The 24740-nt window shown below is 39.2% G+C and overlaps 1 protein-coding gene across 2 annotated transcripts in view; it reads right to left on the bottom strand.

The window, feature by feature from the left end:
- Nucleotides 1–24740, bottom strand: part of LOC108424244 (inactive dipeptidyl peptidase 10-like) — a 126817-nt gene that overhangs the window by 65676 nt on the left and 36401 nt on the right. Inside the window, exon 1 of one of the 2 annotated variants that reach the window (XM_037539286.1) lies at nt 13452–13747. The exons of the other annotated variant lie outside the window; for it this stretch is intronic. Coding sequence (XP_037395183.1) covers nt 13452–13505 — 54 coding nt within the window. The 5' untranslated portion in view covers nt 13506–13747. Of the gene's footprint in view, nt 1–13451; nt 13748–24740 lie in introns of those variants that run through there. 2 annotated transcript variants of the gene reach the window in all.

Raw genomic sequence — 24740 nt, 5'->3', positions numbered from 1 at the left:
CCTGTAATTACTGAATAATAAGCCTTGGTATGTAATAAGCTTGGGATTTTAAGGGTTTAAAGCAAAAAAAATCAAATTTGGAGTAAGGGCAAAATTTCATAAGTTTGAATTTTTGCCAAACTACAGCTTTAACCCTTTCAAACTCACAATCAAAAAGACATCAAACAGTTAAAGACAGACGAATGTGGTCTGCAGACACAGAGCAGTTAGTGGTTTTCTCCTTGCTGACAGAGACAGACCACTTTGCCCACAGCAGATTGCGGACATAAAGCAACTTTGCCTCATGAAGCACCCAGCTGCTCACAAGCACACGCCTTGGGACATCTAAATCTTTGGATTGATATGCTTCTCTCGTATAGCACAGGCATGGTTTTCAGTACAGGCAGATAAATGCCATACTACACACCATAAGAGAGTAGATAGGCACATATCTTCCTGTATAGCAGTGTTTCCAGAAGTGTGGTCTAGTGTGTGATCTGAACATACTTGTGAGTGGAGGACTGCATTAGCAAAGCCCTTTAGACTGAGATTGTACTTATGACTTCATCATCTCACTAAGACAGACTCACAAAAACAACCTTTAGAACTAGTCTGATATTTTTCATGTACATATCTGCTAATGTCGATATTAATGCCAGGACCTACACAAATTTATACTATATCCTCTTAGATTTTCATTATAGGGAAATGTAGCACTGTTTTGTAGAGAGTTACAAATGCAGTACAATGAATAAAATGCAGACATTTCAGTGCAGTAGCCCAGCACCTCTGAAATGTCCTGCTTACAGTATATATATATATATATATATATATATATATATATATATATATATATATATACATATATACATCAACTAGTATCAGTCTGAAACATCAGTCAAATCTCTGTCTTATGCTGTTTTAAATTTATTATAAGCAAATATCTGCAGATGCCAATATGATTCCAATATTATTGTGCATCCCTATTTAAAAAGACTTCAAGTGACTATTGTCAGGCTATAACTACAGCTGGAGACCACCAGACTACAGCACAAAGCAACCCTGTCTCACCTCCAAAGACCTCTATTCACTATGTCAATAGCTGCATTGGCTCCCTGGCTTCGTAATACAGTATGAAAAGCTTTCTCCCACGTTTCACATTCAAAATGCCACTGTCTGCCAGTTCACATGTCCAGCAAAACAAGCAGTCTTGAGTCTTGAGAAGAAGAAGACGGCATTACAGCAGATATGGTAACCTTAAATACTTAGACACAATTTTCATTACCATTAAAATTTCCAGTGTGTTTAATATAAATACATATTGTGGTTTGGTGAATTCTATAGGTACAGAGCATGTTAATACTACCCAAAAGGGGTTAATCAGATGCAGTTTTGCCTCCAAGATAAACTGAAACTAAAATGAAACTTACATTGCATAAGGAAGGAGAAAACCAAAAGAATTTAAGTGAGTTTCCAAAACTGGAGCTCAAAAGAATATTGAATATATAGAGGAAATGGCACTCCTATCAACTGTGCCAGACCTGGTAGACCACCATGACACTCACCATCAGATAAACAGTACTTAAAACTTTCATCTTTGGGAAAAAAATTAAGTTCCTGCTTCAAATCCAAAATAATCCACAGGTGTTTCTGTCCATCCCTTCACTGTAAGAAGAAAACTCAGCACTGAGAGTCTGTGAATGTGGATGTGTAGCTGTGAAGAAGCTGTTACTAAGAAAAGGAAACAGACAAAAAAGAAAAAACTTTATGAATTAAACAGAGAAGCTGCGGGGTGTTCTCAGAACAACGGATTGACCACCCCAGATTCTAGCTCTCAACCTCATTGAATGCTTGAATAATGAGAAGCAGAAAATGCAAACAACTTTTACGACTGAACTTTGGAGTTGTGGAAAAATATTCCTGCAGATATCTTTGAAAAACTAAAAACAAGTCTTCTGAAAAGAACAGAAGCTGCAATAAAGGCAAAGTATTCTACTAAATACTGACTAATTTGCTATCATATTTTTTGTTGAGGTTTCTGAGTAATTTTCTGTTAAATATGTGTTTTCTGCTTCTTTCTGAATAACTTGCACCAAATGGTTGTTTTCATTACAAATTAGATAAACAAAGGGTGGTCTCTTTTGCACAGCACTGTAGACTGTAGGAGCGTGCATAAGAGTGCTTTTCTTGAGAGACCAGAAGAGTGTACGTGAGTGTATGTGTGTGATGTGTAGCTATGTCAAGCTGTAGAGTAAAACAAGCTCATGAGGTAGACCAGTGTGCTCCATACATGGGAAACCACATAAAGAATAGAACTGAAGAGGCTGCAGATTGAGAACACACTGAGAGAATCAGCAGTCAAAGCTTAGATGTTTAGTTGCTTTGAGGCTCTAAATCCTTAGAGCTTGGTAGAGAGCTGCTGTTGTACAGTCTGTACAATATTCCTACACAAATCAAGAGACCGTCATATGAGATTGAACACATCCTACCTTCCTCTCTCCTACACACATTTATTCTACACTTTCCCAAACAGTGAATAAATAAACACACCTGAGGTACAGTTAGCAACACAATTTAGCATCAAACTGTTTCACTGAAGAGTCAAAGCCAAACTATGCTATATGTCCAGAGGTTTGCACCTGCTCATCCAACGTTTCATCCAGAACTAAGGGTAATAATAGAGAGTTTCTCTCCCCTTTGCTGCAGTAACAGCCCCTCTACTCTTCTGTGGAAGCCTTACAACTTCATGGTGGAACAGTGGAACTGTGGAACTGTGGGGATCTAATTGCATTCAGGTACAAGCACGGTGATCAGAACTAACTTTCATGCAAACGTTTAGTTGCTTGAAACAGCCATGAAACTAAGTTGCACTGAAGTTGCATAAAGTAAAGCATACTGCAACCCATATGAAACTCACATGCAACAGTTGCAAGTCTCCAAAACTTTATAAAAAGCCAATCAAAATGGCAATGACACATGATCATGTCAAACGACCTACTTTCATGCAATAAGCGCACCTTGAAATAGCTGAATTCACTAATTAGAAGGCATGTCTAGATATTTCTGAACATAAAGTGTATTTAATAGAAAACTTAACCATAAATACTTTAACTTAAGCCATACATAATTATATATATATTCCATAAACCTCTCATTGAGTAACTCCCTCTGTCTACTCAGTGTAATGTATTTGTTTTCATGCACAACAGACCAGCGTCTCACCCGACACAAAATACACAAACCTTTCTTAACCAATCCTAGCGCTACTTGAGCTTATGAGTGAATATTGTAGTTAGTCTTGGTGTTTAATTGAGAGAACGCTTATACTTGTCTGAGTGTAGGACTGTATGGTCTGTTGTATCTCAGCTTCTGCTGTAGACATCTTTTCAGTTATTTATTTTCAGAATCCCTGATGTGTGATTCCTCGGCATGGCTGGGAGAGTAAAGGTTCATGATTACATCATGGGCATCGCATCAATCAGCATCACTCTAGACGAGAGCCAAAGCCAAAAGCCTCCAGGCAGCGCAATATCTCTGGCCTCACACTTTAAACACACACACATGTACTAACACCCCTAGAGCTGCTTCGTCACAAAACCTGCTGTCTCAAACCATGCTGATCACACATAGACAAAATAAAGACTTGTCTATAGGTCAATAGACAATAGCACAATTCTTGGTGTTTTGACCCAGAACCCAATGTTAAAATGAAGAATTCCTGCTTTAATTTGAAGATAATTTTATCTGAACTGGGCAAATCATGTAGGCATCACACCTGTATTCACACAGTACTTGAACAGAATGGGTCAAAGTAACAGTAATTAATAAAACTGTCGTTGAAAAATGTTATGGTTTCATATTCAATACATTCCTCTGTTAAATAACCATACATTATGACTTTAACTTTAACAGCCCTAACAAATATAACACAAAAAGTGTGGTCCTTAAACCACACACATATCTACCTAAGGAGTGTTCAGTCTGTAAGGTATCACCAGATGACAGGTGTCTTCTCTGGTCACGCTCTGCCAGCCCTGTAATGCAAGCCTTTCCTGCTTATTTCAAGTACATTTTGTTTTCAGCCAAAAGCTCAATTGCATGCAGGTCAGGATGACTGGCTTAAATCTGAAAAACTACATAGTTGCTTTAACAATGAGTTTCGGGTCTTTGCTCTGCTACAAGGTGAAACGCTATCTAGCGAGTTTTGAGGCATTTGATTGGAAAAGTTAGGCTGATTCTGTAAACCATTCTACCGATACTGTCAACAGTCACATCATCAATAAAGACAAGAGAGACTGGCAGCCAGACTTAATCCAGCCATGTTTCACAGGTGAAATGTTCCTTTGATTATGATCCTGTTGCACTTCTTTCTAACACTCTGCTACACTGGGATGATGGAAATCTGACTGGATGGTATCAGTTAATCTTATCTGAACGTTAGACTGCTCCCGAATGGGTCTTGAAAGTGTTTTTTGGCAAACTGTAACTTAGCCTACACTCTTAAAAAAAGGTTCTTTTAAGGGTTCTTTGGTAAAGGGAATAGTTCTACATAGAACCACAAGTTCTATATAAAACCACTTTATGCTGAAATGGCTCTTTGCATGATGCAATGTTTCTTCCGATTGATGGTGAATGTATTATATATGCTAGAACCTTTTTTGAAAAGAACCAATAAATGATCTTTATCGTTGGTGCTGTATTGACTATTTTCAAAAAGGTTCTATATAGAGCCAAATATAACACATTCTCCAATAAATTTGAAGAACCATGCAAAGAACTATTTAAGCATTAAATGGTTCTATATAGACCTCATTGTTCTATATAGGACCATGCCCTTTATTAAAGAACCCTTGAAGAACCATCTTTCTAACTAGTCTCGAGCTGATTGACATTAGTAATGGGAATTGGAGATTGATATAATGGTATCACCATGATGATGGACAATTTAAATGTCAGAAAGTGTGCTGTCTGTTGTGACCAGCAAAATGTCACTGTTCGAAAAAAAAATCTAAAAAAATAAATAAGTCTACAATTGTGAAGAAGAGTTTAAACTTTTAATGTAACTTAATGCAAAGAGGTTTTATTTCAAGTGATTATGGAGCAGTTATATTGATCCACTCATTATGTTTTTTACACAATGTACAGTTCAGCTGCCTTGTTCAAATAGTGTAGAAAAATAAAAATCACAACTTAAGTTACTTTTCTGCACAGCAGTAAAAAGTATGTTTGCTAACCAGACAAAGCCAGACTGAAGCCTTCCATCATCTTTTTTTTAGTTTTTTTATGCCAGTCTTTGACACATCTGAGACTATATCCTCAACACTGTTTTTGAGTAGTTCAAGATGAGTTTTTCTTCTTGTTTCAAGGTTGTCTGTAATGATCCCCAGTGCATTCTTGCTTGACATTGTAGTAAAAGTAACTGATCTCTAGCTGATTTCTGACATAAGCATTGTTTCAGCAAATGTCTTTGATTTTTCAGCCTCACCATGGCGTTAACTCCTCTCCCGTCCTAATACTGAGAGACAACAGCGACTCTAGTTCTAAATCTCACATCTACAACAAACTTTAGACCTTTTCTCAGCTCTGGTTTGCTTGTGCAACAATGCATCAATGCAACAATACAGAACAGGCTATAAAGCAACAGAGCAGTCAACTGACTGAATACTTATGGTCCTTTAAAACTGTAAATGTGAGCACACCTGTAAAAATGGCTGTGGCTCCTACACAGTTCTCCCAATAATGGACATACACTTTAATTACAGCTGAGAGCCTGCATTTTAACTTAATAATCATTATTTCCATTTTAGATCCAATGTGATGAAGAGCCAAGGCCACAAGAAATGCGTCACTGTTTAATTGCCTAAAGATTGTGATGTACATTCTATTGTCTTTTCTCACACGTTATTAAGAAACACATCACAGTATTCTGTTTACCATTACGCACTGTCACACATCCCAAAACAAGACAACGCCTGTGAAATCAGTAAAATCATTAGTGTTCATTTAACTACTAAAGAATTCAAGGGAAATAGATTCTTCTCTTTCAGAGGCCAACTTATCAAACTGAAGCAAAGCTGCAGTGTTCAGTGTATGAGGAGCGAGAGTAGTTTTATATTGTAAATAGAGGTAAGTCCTTGGTAAAGGCAGCAGTCAATTTAAGATCCTATTGAAACCCTCCACTGAGCAGTGATATCAATGCAATTTGCAACTTCAATAGCAAATGAATCAGATTTTTGCAGTTCCACTATATTGCCAACCATGGCAATATCAGGAAATGTCACTGACTAGTAAATGAAGCCATGCTTTTCTGATGTAAATGGGACTGTTCAGGTCCTATGAACCAACATCTAGCTGAGACGATGTTACTTTCATTTATGTTTTACTCAGTGATTCACATTGTAAAAAGTGGAACAGAGCAGAAGTTGATTTGAACTGTTTTTCAGGTTTCATTTCATGTAAAATATTGCTATTGATAATCTAATCTATAATTTAACTCAAATTCCTTCATTAAAAATACATACTTGGGTTTCATAAAAACAGTTCAATGTTGGTTACAAGTACATTTTAAGGTCATAGTAAATCCATTTTTTACAGTGAAAGATGGACAGGAGAAGGAACACAACAGTGTTTGTTTATGCAAACGTCACTTCTGTGTCAAACACAGGAGACCTAGCCTCATTCTGAAACTGTGTTTTGTGAAATACGAGATTTGAAGTTACATTTCCACCAAAATGTTGACTACACTCTAACCAAAATGGTTTGTGTGTTTAACCAAAAAGCTACTTCATGTGGTTTCAACCTAAACATATATTTAAAAACCCAATGCAATGTCTTCTAGTTGAGATTAACAAAAGTAATATTTTACATCATTTCAAACCTCAAAATCACTTCAAATCAAATTCTGTTCTCTTCCACTTTTTACAGTGTAATCTATAACTAACAAGCTGTTTGTAATGTTCTAGAAGCTGTATGTTTACCCTCTTTTCTCAATTTAATTAGCACCAAGGCCCAATCCCATTTCACTCCTTGCCCCTAACACGTAACCCTAACCCTCCGTTTTGCGCATTCACGTCTAGGGGTAGGGTGTCCCTATTGTTGTTGAGATGGAAGGGTAGGGTGAAGTGTCAGGGTTACATGGCCCTTCAAATTGAGATTTTTCAGAGGTACACTACCAAAGAGTTATGAGAAAATTCCCAGAATGCTATGCGAATCATCGGCGAAATGGCTGCACAAGCGACCAAAGAGACACATAAATGTAAGTATTTTCTCTGTTAAAAAGCCGTTGTATTGTACGGTAATAGCACTTTATGGTAATTTCCTTCATAACACGCATAAATATTGCTAGTAATACGCTGATGTCTCGGTCGCTACCTGGCGAAATTTCCCCTTCCACCTTAAATGGTGCAGCAGTTACGTTCTGGTACCTGACCTTGGAGTTATATTGTGGTGGAATGGGAAAATTCGATAATGAAGCTGGCAAATAAAAAGCTAAGTTCAGCTTCATATCACTAAAGGATTCTTGGTAGCGATAATAATTAATTGCCCCCCCTCTTTGAAGGCGTATGATGCCCGAAATGTATTTAAGCAGTGAGGAGCTGAACTTTCCCCTCCTCTGCTGTCACTGCAGACTGACAGGGTCGCCTACAGAGCAGCACTAGTAGCTGTTAATGAAGTGATGTAGGTTTTTGTTTGTTTGGTGACTCGTTTTAATGATCGATGCGTAAAAAACTGAAGTTGTGAGTGAATCGCAAGCGCCCACGCTTTCCAGTCTCCTTCGGATAAATGGCAAATGTAAATCTGATATACCATTATTGCTTTAGTATGGAGACAAAGCAGGAAAACATGTCCTGATTATTTTTTCAAGCTATTTTAAATATGATTCACCTGTCCTGTCATGTGACACACAAATGAGATCACCACAGCTGGAGGCGGCATGGAAATGGTTGGAAAACCTCGTCTTGTCTGTTTACGTAAAAAAGTCACTGACGAAAATTGATGACCAGTTCTTGAAGGGTTGTCCCATTTCATAGGGGGAAGATTTCAAGTACTACCCCTTGTAACTCCGTTTCAAGGGGGGGTGGGTTACACTCAAAAACAAGGGGTAGGGGTAAAAATAAAAAATGGGATTGGGCCAAAGTCTCTCTGTGCCATTCCAGAAACTGACCAGAGGCTGTATAAGATGACACGTAGGCAATATATGAAAAAAAAATCATATCACAATAAACTTTTTCACAATACACAAGGGCACTAATAAACTCTGGGTAAAATAATATTTATAACATTTCTAATATTGTACTGCACTAAATCTTAAAGACTTAAGCTCTCTTTATAATGACACATACAGCTGTTCAGAGCTCTTAAAGTATGCATGGTATCTACAATATGTTCAGAAAAGCATGTTTATCACAATAAAATTGATCACACACACACACACACACACACACACCTCCTAAGCTGCTTATCCTTCTGGGTTAAATTGATTACAATAATGATAAAATATCCTCATATTGCCCATCTCTACATAGTACATTATTAACTCCCCTCATTTCCACTCACAAAGACTCAAACAATAGATATGAATAAATAAAAACAATAGAGCAAGTGACACATACTTGTCTAACCAAAAGCACGGTTGCCAGCCAGTAACTACGTTTTTACTACACATTGTTTCATTAAACTCGGTGGTAACAGCACACCGCAAAAAGTGTTGGTGATTAGCATGAGTCTCTTTCAATGTATCTGCAATTTCACTGGTGTCCTGGGCAAAAGGCAATCAAACATGTAAATAAGCTCATACATATTCAAGACATGTGTCAAGTGAAGCTTGGTTTACTGTCAAAAGAAATTATATAATAATAAATTGAAATTAAATTCTAATTACTATGGCAGTGGTTTCAGCTTTTACTTCCTATTTTTATTGATCTCATGAAATCAGTTTACACACATGTGAACATTAAATATCAACTAGTAAAACCAGTTTCTACTTGTAAGAAATGCTCTTTTACTAGTAAATATGTCATGTTCACATGTGTAAAAACCCACTTTCAACACACAGGAGGGGGCTTCACCGAATCATCAGACTTTGATGTAGGAAGAAGAGGCTGTTTTAAGTTCACTGCCAGTTACACCTGCTGATCTGAAATCCTACTTGAGCATGTCTGATTTTTTCTCTGTACTCCTGTGACAGCAGTTAGAAGGTTTCCCAAGCTGTTCCATCCAAACAGGTCAAAATGTATCTGTTTAACTTGTTGGATGATCAGCTGAGTGTAAGCAGTTTGTTATATGTGGGCTAAACACGTTTGGAAACATTGCAGAAAGTATAGTTTAATCCACATCAGTTTCTTGCTGGGAACTTTACTGTCACAGTTGTTCAGGTGTTATTTTTTATGAGTCTGTGTTGTGTTTTATGAATCTATACCACCATAATTAAATGAGATCACAGCGCACACCTCATATTGTAAAGCTGTAAAACTAGCTGGTAATCCTTACTACCATGACATTTGCTCTTACCGTAGGGCTAAATCTGGTGCTGCGTTTAATGTTTCTGGCCCTTGGTTGGGTAAAATCACAGGCTACGGGCTATCGGGTTTTAAAAGTGGGGTGAGGCTGGTGATTTCACACAGAGACCTCCATTGTTTATTAATATGGCCGAAGCAAGAGAGGCCAAACTGCAAAAGAGCTTTCCAGAGTGCAGCATTTTAAAGCAATATTAGTGCCTTAATGTAACACTAATGCATGAAGCGGTAACTCTAGAACGCAGCAGTCAAAAACAGTTTCCCTGTATCCATAATAAGAGCACAGTTTTGAAACCTCAGTGGAGTTTGGAATTCCTAAAGCACTATTTCTGCTTTACTGTAACCCGAGAGTGTAACTTTCTACATTAGTACTGCACATTTACCTTACTACCATAACTCTGCTCTCTGAGTATTACGGAAACCATGGAATACAGGCAGCATCACTGCAACCCACCAGCTGAGTATTCTGAAGCAGTACTACTCTATTCCCATATTACCTTTACTAACGTGTATTTCTATGAATCCTGAGCGTGACCTTCTACATCAGTACCATAACTCTGCTGTAACCATAGAGTATCACCCTTAACAGCATGAGCATGAACAACATAGCTTTAAAATGTTATGTAACTCCAGAGTGCAGCATTCAGAAGCAGCACTGTCACAAGCCCAGTGTGCAGTGTTACAGACAAAAACATATATAATAAGATTTTTTCCACCAAAGTTAGCCTTACATACAGCACTTACATTACATATTGTTAACATGTTACTTCCATTATGCAAAACCTAACCTTACACAATATTACTCAAAACCTAACCCTAACCCTGGCCCTAATCCTAACCCTAACCTAAAACTAAACCTTCAGATGTTTTTGACGCTACTGAGAGTCTGTTGAGTGTTTTTTTTTTTTTAATCTAAATGGACCACTCAAAATAAAGTGTCACCAGACTTCATAGTATGCTTTGTTCCAGTAATGCAGAACATTGTTTATTTAGACAGCAACAATATACACTAAACCCAAGGCATAAATCTCTTACAGTAAAGCAAATACTCAGAAGACTGTTACACTGTCATAATGTCTGTATATGTAATACATCTAGTAATCTGTCTAGGATGACAGCATTTTAAGTCATCAAAATTATCTCCCCAACATGACTCTCTCAATTCATAGCTACCTTAAATACGCAGCCTACTAATCTTATTTTGGTGAAACTTTACAGCAGCTAAACACTTAGTAAAGAAATCCCATAAATCAATACAAAATCCATTCAGATTTTACTTAAATGCAGGCAATGTGGCACTGATAAAGTTCCTCTTCAGTATTGACTGTGCACAATATTACAAATATTTCATGGAGCTTTATTTCTTATAACAGTGCATAGATGTCACATTATTTATGATTACAGCTAAACAGACAGCAATTTTACAGTTTTAGGCAGATTAAGGGTATTCGCAATTTGGCATTTTGGCTAGCTGTCACCTGTTAGCTCAGCAAACCATGAATACAACCCTGCTGTCAAACACCATTAGGTGGAAAATGTTAGGTGATCACTGTCCCAGCCATCCGGTGTATTCTTGAACAATTAGCTAGAATAATGAGGACTCACTGCTGTTTATGTGTAGTTGTCTAACCACTCCAGCAGAGCCTAACCTAAAAGTTTGATGAAGGTTGCAGTAATGCTGACAGCTGAGGTGAGTAAACACAGGTCGCCTGCAGAGGGTTATTGGTGATGCAATCACTGTCTAACTACAGTGTCTCAATAAGCTGTCTTATAAGGTTTAATTTAGGATAAAATGCTGTCTGTGTAGGCAGTGGGAAGCAAGGCAGCCCACCAGGCACTGAAATAAACCCACAGTGAAATAAACCTACAGCATTGTCCAACACAGTATGTAACAGAACAGATCTATAAAAATGACCCAACCAGAACACAGTACTCTACTGGACAAAGCAGGCAACTGCGCCTGCTCCACCAGCCTTAACTGATTTACTCTACTGACTGTCAAATTCATCCCACCCTCGTCCGCACTGCTTTGTCAGGGGTAACACAGAGGGTGCGAACTCCACTGTTGCATCACAGGGGAAATGTTGAGCAACGACATCTGACTAGTAAATTAATCTGACTGAATCACACTGTTTTATATCATCTATACATTGTTACTGTCCATGGTATAGCGTAAAAGACTTCAATTAAGACTAACAAACATTCCCATTTAACGTCAAACATAGCTGTTATTTGCTATAATTGGTACATGCACACACTTAGAAAGCCTGAGGCACAAGTATGTAGTTTGGTATAAAACAGAAATCACTGATTGTTTAATTCCTATAAAAATTCAAGAAAGTAGAAATTATAGACATGCAATTTATTTATCTTATTTAGGCTACATGTACATTTTACTCCATTGTTTCATTTATAAATAGTTAATAACTGTTTTACAGAGGTTACAGATGGATGTTACTGTCTCGAGTCATAGATTCTTTAAATATGCAGTCCACTGTCCTTATTTTTTTCAAGCTTTAAAGCAGCTTCATGTGTCCTACGTAAAGGTATTCCACTGAGCAACGTAATGCACTTTTGAAAAAATCCATTCAGATGTTATTTAAATGAAGGCAGTAGGGCAAGGGGTGAAGTCAATATCCAAATGTGCAATTTTTTATACAATGTCAGGTGCTTTATTTTGTTTTTGTCCTAAAAGTGAACAAATGTTGCATTATGTACCATTTTAGTTGCATACCTTAGCATGTAAAAATGAACAAAGTTCCAATTCGTATTCATTACAGCATACAGAATTAGACGGGTGGATAAGGAGCCCCTGTGGAAGATGCTGATTAGGGGCCCTATATGTTCAAAACTGGCTCTCCTCATAAACCACATCATAACATCCCTGCTCGAAGAAACAGCACAGAGCAGCACAGCTGGTCCCCAACAAAACCAACATATCGTCACTGTCCCAAAATATGTTTTGTTCTTCTTATCATCTAAGCACATCTGCTGTCCGTTACGTTCATTGAGTGAAGATTTCATGATGAAAGGACCAATAAAAATACTCCAACATTGCTGAGTGCTGGTCTCTGTAAATGAGCCTCTCCTCTGCTGCCGCTCCGTCTCTCTCCGCCTCCAATCAAACATTTAACAGCCAGGCCCGCTGCTCGGTGTAAAGCTCCTGCAGCAACGGGCTGCCGGGACGCGCACGAGGCGAACGATCTCGCTCCGCTGAAACATTCACAAGGGCAGGGGCATCAATTATTTACCCTCACCACCACTACCACCACCACCATCCCCCAAAATAAAGCGTTGCACCTTTGTACTCGCGATTAAAGTCACGTTGAAAGGGCCTCTCGCAGGAGGGCAGGTAGGGGGTGTTTTCACACTGCTGCACGCGCACAAGGAAACACGGGGAAGTCTCGAGGCTGGCACGCGCTCTCTCAGCCGAGCGTCATCTTTCAGCGAGCTGGAGGTGAGGGGCTGCTAATTGTTTCTGAGGCTGAAGCTCGCGCTGCAGTTTGGCAAGCAAGACACGACACGACACGCAGCACGTGAACTGAAAGAGCAACGCCGCGAGCGCTGCTCATCCTCGCGCGTCCGCATCGCTTTTTGCGCCGATTTTGAAAACGCCGCGCACCGACTGCGCCACGACCACCGCCGAGAAGCCCGTACAAAACCATGACACTTTCCTCAGCCCGCCGGCCACCACACTGATGCTCATCCACACGCGCCCATCCTCCATAGCCACACGCACCGAGCTCGCGCACAGCACGTCCTATCGCACCACAACGTTGGGCTTGGTTTGGAAGCCCGAGTCAGCTTCCTATCCGCCAGGGTCCTGTTCGGATTTCCCCGTTCCACCTTAAATGGTGCAGCAGTTACGTTACTACTGCGCCATTTAAGGTGGAACGGGAAATTCCGAACATGACGCTGGCGGATAGGAACCAACTTCAGCCTTGTAGCCCGGTTTACCTCGTCCTGCTGCGGGTTTGCTCTCTGGCTCTGCTGCTCCTTGGTGGCCGTCATCCTTCAGTCCCGGCGCAGGCAAGAAAGAGAAAGAACACCTCGGCAGGTTTCAGCCAAGATGCGACTGAAAAAAATCGTGTTAATAATAATAAAAAAAACTCAAAGCAAAACAAAACGCCGCGCGTTAAATCTGGCGCTCCGCCACTTTGTACGCTCCCTGAGCGCTCGATGTGGATGGATGTGGAGGTCGCATTCCACAGCAGCAAGAGCAAGAGTGTGGACGCTGAAGGGTCTCTCTCTCTCTCTCTCTCTCTCTCTCTCTCTCTCTCTCTCTCTCTCTCTCTCTGTTCAGTCGGAGCGCAGACAGAGCTGAGATGAGGATTTGGGCCGTGAGCAGGAGGGGCAGCAGTGAGTGGGGCTGTAGGGAAGGCTGTGTGTCTGGGTGGCCAACGCGAGGCTTTAAAGAGCACGAAGCCTCCAGACATAAGTATATAAGACGTGATGGTTTGCATGCCAGACTATTCCCTCCAAACTGAAGCTGTGTTACTGTAACACATTTAAATCACCAACTACAAATCAAATCATTACATTGAATTGTTTTGACTGAAATTTGTAAATCATCACCACATAAATGTCTACAGAGCCCTACTGTTGACACCCTGTACAAATTAAAATAACACGTGGCCACGACATAATAAGGTATGGGGATGGGATCCTAATGTGTGGGCATGAGTTACTAAGTTGTGGGAATGAGATAATTAAGTCATGGACTAGACTTAGTAAGGCTTGGGAACAAGACTGTGTCTTGCTAAGTCGAGGCCATGCATTAGAATCTCATTCTCACACCTTACTAAGTTGTGGCAATGGCTTAATTATCTTGTTCTCATGCCATACTAAGTCATGGCCATCCATCATATTTATTTATACAGGACGTCACCAGCAGGACGTCACCAGCAGGGTGCCGTAAATAACAACCGATTACACAGCGCTGTTATTCGAAAACATTGATGAAAATATCATAACACAACCCCATATATCTCCAAAGTGGCAGATTCTTAATGTTTAATGTAAGCTAATATAATGAAATTTTAGCCAAGTAATCCTGGACCATGTCTATTGGTCTAAAGAGCGGCTGCTGGACTCAAGTGATAAAAAAAAAATAAGAATAGAAAAAGAAATGGAGATGCATGGGTTGGATATGGCAGGAATGATATGTCACAGAAAAGTTAAGCAGCAGATTATTATTGTAGTCACTCTTGCTGTTATGTTGGTAATGATGAAGACAACAATCATTATCATTATCATCATCATCATAGTTTTGGTGATATGTGGAATTATGCTGATGAGGGTTCTGTCCATGGTGCTAGTTCTCAGAGCAGAGGAAGCATTTGTTCTAACAGCACTGTACGTTTCTATTTTGGCTCACGAAGAGAACTCAAGCCCACAGTCCACTCACTCAGACTGTATGCAGGAGCTGTGTGTGTATAAGAGCTGCTTCAGGAGCTTTCTGATCTTCATACAGTTCAGTTTCAGTGCTCTACAAACAAGATACTCACAATCTCTCTCTCTCTCTCTCTCTCTCTCTCTCTCTCTCTCTCTCTCTCTCTCTCTCTCTCGTTCTCTCTCTCTCTCTCTCTCTCTCTCTCTCTCTCTCTCTCTCACTCTCTGTCTCTCTGCATCTGCATGCACTATCTAATTACCTATGTGCATTTGTTTAAGGAATACTTCACCTACAAAAGTTGACATAAGCACCAGCAGAAAAGCTCGGGAAGGATTTAAATTATATGTACCTTTCTGGGCACACGTGCAACAATGATATTTAAACAACATGTCATTACAGATCGCATAGGTATGTTCCAAGAAGTTGAAAGGCAGCATTTTTTACATTGTAAATAGCAGTTTATAATGTTTGGTGTAACATGAAAAGTGGTAAAAAATGAATGTTGGATGTAAGAAGAAGTGAAAGTCAGCTTCTGTTCTCTGATCTCAAGCACTTTCCTCAGCCCTGGAGTGATAGATACATTTATATGTATGAGATGGGATGCTGATGAGCTGTTTTCCTCTGACAATGGCTGGGGACGTGTTTAATGATGAACATCACTCTCATGTCAACCTGCCATATGCTGCTCACCTTCCCTCTCCTTTACACACACTCATGCCAGTGCATGCAGATACATACAGGCACACACACACACACACACACACACACACACACACACACACACACACACAGTGGAGTCTCTGTGGATCTCCTTACTGTCACTGTCTTACTGCATTACATCATGGATATTGTTTATTGATGCAAAATTCTGTTTAATATTAGTAATTTAGCCATAGAAATTCATAACAGTATACAAAACCAAACTCTTTAATCCAGGCCCCTTGATGGCCCCCTACAACCAAGGGCCCTGATTAGCCAAATCCTCTCCTCCCCCAGCTGTGATGCCAAATTTTAAATTCTGAACAGCTTTCACAAACATGCAAAGTTTTAAACATAGCCATATGTTCTGCACCAATGACAACAACAATATATTATCATTCTCTGGAAGTTTTGACTTGTAGTTGTAGTAAATGTGCAAAGTGGTTTCTGAAAGATCAGCCCTCTAAATAATTAATGTTAAAGGAGTTCCAGGCCTGCCATGCTATGCATCCTCATTCAAGGCCTTGGAACAAAGATTTTGTTGGATATTAAAGCTCTAATCAGTGTGCTCCTGTGCCAGGCGTTTGCAGCTGTTTCGAGTAATTGCACTAAATGTTTTTGATGGGTTTTACGCTGCAACGATAAGTCATATTTGCACAAAAATTGCAGACATGTCTTGAATGTGACATGATTGCAGAGGCATATGTCTCAGAGCTCTAGAAAAGCTGATTTACAATGTTTTTTTTATATTAGTTTGGCTATTCCAAAATCACTTTTTTCTAATTTATGACTAAATGTACCTGGTGATTTAAACAGCAGTTAAATTTGCAGGGATGCCATTCATTCTCTCAAATAAGACTGAAGCAAATGCACAAGCACAATAAATCCTTCTGTTTACCATTTACATGACTTTAACCTAGACAAACCCTGATGATGATGGCCCAAGGAACTATCCAAACCTTGTTGCAGCAGCAGCCAATAAGATATAGGGGCCATGCAACTACCATTACAGTATATCTAGTGCTTCAATGTTTGCAGATAACTTTTTTTAACTCCAAAAAGCCCAAAACAAAATTTAAAAATGTTGTTAAAAAGCAACAGCCAGTTCAGAAAGACATTGCACCTGTTGACAGTGGTTTCAGTAAGGACACAATGGCGAGACATCAAAGATGGAATGTTGCATCAGCAGAGGCATTGCTGTAGGTGAAATGTCTGCTACTCTGGTTATTGTGTGTGTCTTGGTAGAATATGTGTTTTTTTTTTTGTAAAGTTATGCAAAACATTTTATGTAAAGCTGCCTTTTGTAACATTTGTGTTGTGAACGTACATTACTCTTGTGTTCCCAAGGGAAAACTGTTTAGTATAGTTGAGTGTGATTCAACTGTTGGCATGCTGAGTAAGATCCACAGTTTCTCATTAAATGTCTTGGCTTATTTCATCAGGAACCATGAATGTGTCCAGACTTGTGCGTGTACCATTTTCATAATCACTTGTATCACATGTATCACTTTCATATTAATGTTACATAGTGGTTTCATACGAGTTACTGAGTAGTTGTGGTAGTCGCTGGATAATAACTGAACAAAGTGTATTTAAGAGGTTAATAAGAGGTTCTGTGCAGTAAAGCTGGGGCCTTCCTCTGTGTAGTTGTCTGTCATGAACCAACAGTATCATTAAAATTGCCCTGCTCTCGTTAATTGTCAATATTTGAACATAGAAACATCAGAGTAGAGCAAAAGAACAACCTTAAATCAGAGTGCAGCCAAAAGCAATCCACCTGTGCTCATCCTGATAGAGACAGCAATCATACTGCCTCACTGTGTCGTATGAGTGTGTCCTGAAAGAGGCAGTCAGTCATCCCTCTATTAAAGATTATTGTGTGTGTGTGTGTGTGTGTGTGTGTGTGTGTGTGTGTGTGTGTGTGTGTGTGTGTGTGTGTGTGTGTGTGTGTGTGTGTGTTTATAAAGGTCATCTAGTTCAGCTCATTCCTGATAGAGAAGTGGATGGGGGATCTTAGCAGCTCTACTGGGTCAGACAGGGTCACAGAGGGCTGCAGTCATTTCTGCTCCAAAGGAATCAAAACCTAAAGTACTCCTAAAAGAAAAGACTTTCACCACATTTCCCAAGAAATACAGGTCAAACATGACAAATATGGACCGTTATGAAAATGTAAACAAATTCTGATAACTGATAATATAATTCATTCATTCATTCATTCATTCATTCATTCATTCATCTTTAACCACTTAATCAAGATAGGGTCGCAGTAGCAGTTGGGAGAGCAGAGAATCCCGGACAAATATGATAATATCAGCCAGTGTAGTTTTAAATCTATATTTTATACATATTTTATACGTTACATATTTTTACCCTGTTGTGTCCAATTCCCATCCCCCTATCACACCACCAAGCTGGGTTGGTGAAGCACATGCTTTTTCCAAGACACATAAAGCCAGCCATCTGTTATATCAGCTACAAGACATCCACACTGGCTATCATCGTGCTGTATGATAATGGGAGTGTCCCACTCCACTCTTGAACTTGGAATTCAGGCCAAGGATCCCCAGGAATAAAACTTGCAATTGTTCAGCCAACCAACAATCAATAATCCCAAGTTTATTACATACTAACGCTTGTTAGTAACAATGAGGATTTCAGTGCAAACTGCCTGAGATTTTCTTAAGTTAAAGAAGTGTGTGTAATAAAACTTTGGGGGCCATGGCCATTTAAAGGGTTGGCACACTGTAGGTAATATTTTTGCAGATTCTTATAAAGTAAGTAAGTAAGTGATACTTTTTTTGATCCCACAACCGGGGAAATTCCACCTCCGCATTTAACCCATCTGTGAAGTGAAACACCACATACACACCAGTGAACACACACACTAGGGGGCAGTGAGCACACTTGCCCGGAGCGGTGGGCAGCCCTATCCACGGGGCCCGGGGAGCAATTGGGGGTTAGGTGTGTTGCTCAAGGATACATCAGTCATGGACTGTTGGCCGTGGGGATCGAACCGGCAACCTTCCGGTCACAGGGCCAGATCCCTAACCTCTAGCCCATGACTGCACCAAACTATGGGATATCAATACTGGCCAATATTATCAGAAAAACAATCCATCTATCAAGCTCTAATACCAGACCTAAGACCAAAAATCTCAAGTATACCTCCGGATAATCAAACAACAACCCTCAGATAATCATCAGTTGGTGGCCCATGCTCAGTCACTCTTCACTTCCATGGATTAAAAAGATATTACCTCTAACCTTTGCCACAAATACCATGAACCTTTCAGTTCAATCTAAGTAACACATTTGACATGGTGCTTTAGTTGTCAGAAGAAGCAATGTCAGGCACACATACACAAAAACAGATAATGTCACTCATTGAGGCAAAAAAACAAATCTCTTCTATCAAGATTATCAGATAATTACCATCAAGATTAAACTATAACTGCAGACAGGTATGGATTAGCCTATTGATTTCAGCAGCCAGTCTCAAAGCGCGTGAAGAAAAAGAGCCAAACTGTCATAACAAAACCTCCAACCCCCCAAATGCTAACTTTACAGGAGAGGGAAAGAAATTCTTAACTTTAACATTCGTTATGTAACAGGAATTCATTTAAATGAATTTCAGTCCATTTTGACTGTCCATTTGTCATGAAATGTTCATACATGTAAGAGACAGCTATCAAAACAAAACAGACAAAAAAGAAAGCAAACAAGGAAAAACAAACAAAAAAGGAGTTATGGAATTTTGCAATGACACCAGTGACAATTTGATATGGTGGGACTACGCACAATGACATGACTTAACCAGAGTTCCTTCCTTCTTTAAAACTGAACTTAAATGGGGATAACAGTCAAGTGTCACTCGTGTTTACAAACAACCATCTGATAAAACCAACAACCAAAGCTGCTTCTGCCCACCCACCCCTCCCAATCTCAGTCTCTCTCTCTCTCTCTCTCTCTCTCTCTCTCTCTCTCTCTCTCTCTCTCTCCTTATCATAATGTAATCTAAATTGGAGTCTCCTGGCTGAGTGAGTGAGTGCATGAGTAGACAGATCACAACCCTTTGCATTCATGTCCTACACAAGCACCCACATTCACTCAAATGCTCAAACACACACACAAGCACATGATACGCAGACCAGAACTGAAGAGTAGACAGAGCACAGCAAGCAGAGATGCTTACACACATATACACTTTCATACATGTAAAAGGCCAATGAATGTTATGGGTAAAAAAAATAAATAAATAAAAACGAGCATAAGAGCACTAGAGAAAATAAAGATAAAGTAAGATCCAGTAAGAGGATAAAAAAATTATTTATTATTAAAAATGAAAATAATAATAGCAATGATTTTAACTATTAATAAAACAAAGAACTGTAATTCAGTGAAACATAGAAAATAAAAATATATTTTTATGAAAGAATTTGATTGAAACATAAATAAATGGACAGTAGAATCTCTAAACTGTGAAAATCATATCGAATAGTGCAGTCTAGTGTATTACTAGACACCAATCAGGCATTACATTATGACCACCTCCTTGTTTCTATGCTCATTGTCCATTTTATCAGCTCCACTTTGTAGTTCTACAATTACAGACTGTAGTCCATGTGTTTCTCTGCATACTTTGTTAGGCCCTTTTTACCCTGTTCTTCAGTGGTCAGGACCACCATAAACCCCCACAGAGCAGGTACTATTTGGGTAGTGGATCATTCTCAGCACTGCAGTAACACTGACGTGGTGGTGGTGTGTTAGCGTGTGCTGTGCTGGTACAAGTGGATCAGACACAGAACACTGAAGAACAGGATAAAAGGGGGCTAACAAATTATGCAGAGAAACACATGGTCTACAGTCTGTATTTGTAAAAGTGCAAAGTCAACCTATATTGTAAGTGGAGCTGATAAAATGGACAATGAGCATAGAAACAAGAAGGTGGTCACAATGTTATGCCTGATTGGTGTATATTGTCTATACTGATATACCAAGGCTTGATTTGAGGAGAGATCTGACGGGATGCCACCCCTAATCAAAAAAGTGACAATAAGCATTATCCTTGTAACACAACCAACCTCCCTTTCCATCCCTTTGGAATAATGTCAAACACTAATTCCCTTTGGATTCATGTTAGTCGTTTAAGATGCCAATTATCAATACTTTCTCTCTTTTTATATGTGAGATTTCCAAACTATGATAGTTCTTTATGTAGAATTATACATTTTTGCTTTTCAATGATAATGCTTGGTACCGCATGCACACCCACCATCAGGGTTACCAGGTTGGTGGACCTTCCAACAAACTGGCCTAGTGTGAAAATGATAAAGTTTCAGATTTTGGTGAGTGACTTTAAAGCAACCTTTGGCTGGAGATTTTTGCTCGATCTGGCAACCCATCATAAGGAATGTAAAAAATCCAGCAAGATCTTTGGACTATTTCGAAATAAACAAGAAAATAGGTATGATAACCTCCGTTAACCATGGACAGTCATTGGGATTATCTAAGTATTACTATAATAGAAGGCAAAAATAATGCATCTCAAGCATGAGAATTGCAAAGCTGACTTAGTGAAAGATTACTGTCAGACCTGTTACTGATGCTCGGTGATGTGTATTAACACTTAGCGTAACAATCAAAATGTTTGTGATGTTTTGCGGTAATCACTGTGGAGATTTTTGTTAGAGTGAATAAAATGCTGATCAAATAAATAACATGTCGAGTTCCTCTGTCTAGCCAGCGTTAACAATACAGTGTAACAGAACAATGTAATGAAAACAAGGTTTGTAAGACATTCTTTTAGCATAGAGTACCAGCATCCAGGACGTTCATTAACTCCATTAATGATAAGTTTAATCTGATATTGTAATACTGTTATATATTTTGGGGAAATCTCATGAATTTTATAAACTGAATCAATACCTTCCAGCACTAAATGGACCCAAACTGCTAATGTTGAAGCTCATTTGCTGCTTTTTCATTCACCAGCTCCATATCCATCCAAACAGTACATGCCCTTGTTGTGCAGCCATCATGAGTCAATCACATATACTTAGTGTTTATTAAATTAGCACATGTCTACACAGCTTGTGGGTTTCTTATGCAATAGAGTATCCATTTGAGCTGGGAAAGTGTCAGTTTGCAGTCTCATTCATGTATTCAGTATTCACAGCTTTGCTTTTTGGCAGTTTTTTCTGTATAGTTTGAACAGTAAACATTCAGATGTGTTAGAGTAGCTATGTGTGTTGGTTTTGGAGGTGACATACTGAATAAAGTATCACCTTTATGCTTAGCTTAAAGGTTTAGTTAGGTGTTTTAAGTAATGACAGATCTAAAGTGATGGCAAACAGAAGGTTAGCATGTGGACTTACTGAAATGCTGACTGAAGGTGACATTCGCTCAATAGTTAAATGTCAGTGAGTCAATACACTCTCAGCCTATATCAGCAGTACAGTAACACTTTAGCATGGCGCATGCACATTCTATCGATTTCAGGGCAAAAGGCTCCAGTGTGGAAAGGTCTAGTCAGGAATCATCGCAATCACTTTTGCAGGCTGTGTTTTGGTGCTGAAGAAAGAGACTTCCAGATTATAATCATGCTGGAATACTGCATCTAGAGTTATATATCTTCACCACAGTTGCTATTGCGCCACTGTTTAGGCACTGAGCTTTGAAATTAAATTTATTAATTTATTACACTCAGGAGCTCAGTGAATTCCAGTGTGGTACCCTGATAGGATGCCACGTGTCCAAGTCCAGTTGTGAAATTTCCTCGCTACTAAATATTCCACAGTCAACTGTCAGTGGTATTATAACAAAGTGGAAGCAACTGGGAATGACAGCAACTCAGCCACAAAGTGGTAGAACCATGTAAAATGACAGAGCGGGGTCAGAGGATGCTGAGGCACATAGTGCGCATAGGTTGCCAACTTTCTGCAGAGTCAATTACCACAGACCTCCAAACTTCATGTGGCCTTCAGATTAGCTCAAGAACAGCGCAGAGAGCTTCGTGGAATGAGTTTCCAAGGCCGAACAGCTGCATCCAAACCTTACATCACCAAACACAATGCAAAGCATCGAATGAAGAGGTATAAAGCACCACTACTGGACTCTAGAGCAGTGGAGACGTGGTCTCTGGAGTGACGAATCACGCTTCTCCATCTGTAAATCCAATGGATGACTGTGGGTTTGGTGGTTGCCAGGAGAACAGCACTTGTCTGATTGCATTGTGCCAAGTGTAAAGTTTGGTGGAGGGGGATTGTGATGTGGGGTTGTTTTTTAGGAATTGGGCTCGGCCCCTTAGTTCCAGTGAAAGGACCTCTTAATGCTTCAACAGACCAAGACATTTTTGACAATTTCATGCTCCCAACTTTGTGGGAACAGTTTGGGGACGGCCCCTTCCTGTTCCAAAATGACTGCACATCAGCACACAAAGCAAGGCCCATGAAGACATGGATGAACGAGTTTGGTGTGGAAGAACTTGACTGGCCTGCATAGAATCCTGACCTCAACCCAATAGAACACCTTTGGGATGAATTAGAGTGGAGACTGCAAGTCAGGCCTTCTCGTCCAACATCAGTGTCTGAACTCACAAATGCACTTCTGGAAGAATGGTTAAAAATTCCCATAAACACACTCCTAACCATTCAATCATGTTACTGACCACTTGCCAATCAACAGGTGTTTTTTAAGCATTACAGAACTTTTCCAGCCTTTTTTTGCCTCGTCCCAACTGTTTTGGAACACGTTGCTGGCATCAAATTCAAAATGGACATATATATTTCCAAAAAGCAATACGATTTCTCTGTTTTAACATTTGATATGTGTCTTTGTACTATTTTCTATTAACTTTATATTAAATATAGCGTTTAAATGATCTGCACATCTTTGCATTTTGTTTTTATTTACATTCTGCGCAGCGTCCCTATGTTTATTGGAAATGGGGTTGTACATTAAAACCACAAACATGTCTTAAATGGACCTCAGGAGAATAAAATATAAGAAAAGTGTAGGATATGGGCTCTTGAACTGAGTCTTTTTAAAACTCCATGTTTTTACTATAGAAGCTGTGAACATCAAGCACAATTCTAAAGATTTGTGAATATGTATCAGGCATTTGCTTGTCTAATGTATTCATATGTGTAAATGGCTCCCCAAATCCTTGCCTTAAAATGTCTTTTGCAATGAACAGATTATGAACATTTTACATTTTCACAATTTTACAGAACCCATTCTGCTGAAATTAGCCTCCATTTATACTCAAACATTAATATGCTCCTTAGCTCATGCATGAAAATGAATATCCGTAATCTGAATACACAGTAATTAGATCATTGTATTAATATTGAACATTTAGTGTTCATTTAGAAAGCCATACCGACCATTACCATCCAGCTTTGCACTAATTCTATAATCTCACAGCATCTCTCTCAAGGACTCTGTGTGTGTGAGTTTCTATTATCCTCTTCTTGCCCAGACTTCCCCATGAACAACATTTCTGCTTCTTACGGCAACCCACCAGGCAAAAGCAGGTAAAGCGTGTATGGATTTAATGTCAGTTTTGTAACTCATGTTCCTCCAGAGATTGCTGTCGGTGAAGGAATTTACAAAACTGTTTCAGCTGAAGATGATCATCTATAACTAATCGATTGGCTCGTGACATCCTTCAGCTTGGCAGTTCTTGTCTCTCTTTACTGATTAGTTCTACGTGTTACCAAGAGAAATATCTCTCAGTGCCCAAACATGTCTGAGTAATGGAGGGCTGACTGCATAAGTCCTCGTGAATAATGACTGAAATTAGTCAAGTGCTGCACACAGCTAGAGAGCTGGAGTGTTCTGCAGTATTTTTCTCTGTTGCCTTGGCTCATATTTCCTTAACAAAATTACAAATAAGAAAACATAATGATAAAGACTTCAAATCTTTCAATTTTAAATGATCTCTTGATATAGTATAATAATGAATTGTAATGTTTGACATTAGAGATGTGCCTATACAGTAACTGTGGGCCTGTTTCTGATTTACTTATAGGACCCGCTGATGTCAATGTTGATTCCGATGACAGAATTCAATATTTTTTTAAGACAGCAGTGAGTTCTGGCAGCTGACTGACTCAATTTCACTGTTTGATAAGCATTCACAGCAGGTTTTTTCC

This window comes from Pygocentrus nattereri, chromosome 6, assembly GCF_015220715.1.
Source record: "Pygocentrus nattereri isolate fPygNat1 chromosome 6, fPygNat1.pri, whole genome shotgun sequence".
Taxonomy (NCBI): Eukaryota; Metazoa; Chordata; class Actinopteri; order Characiformes; family Serrasalmidae; genus Pygocentrus; species Pygocentrus nattereri.
Note: the sequence above shows the minus strand (reverse complement) of the source record. Positions and strands in the feature narration are given on the sequence as shown.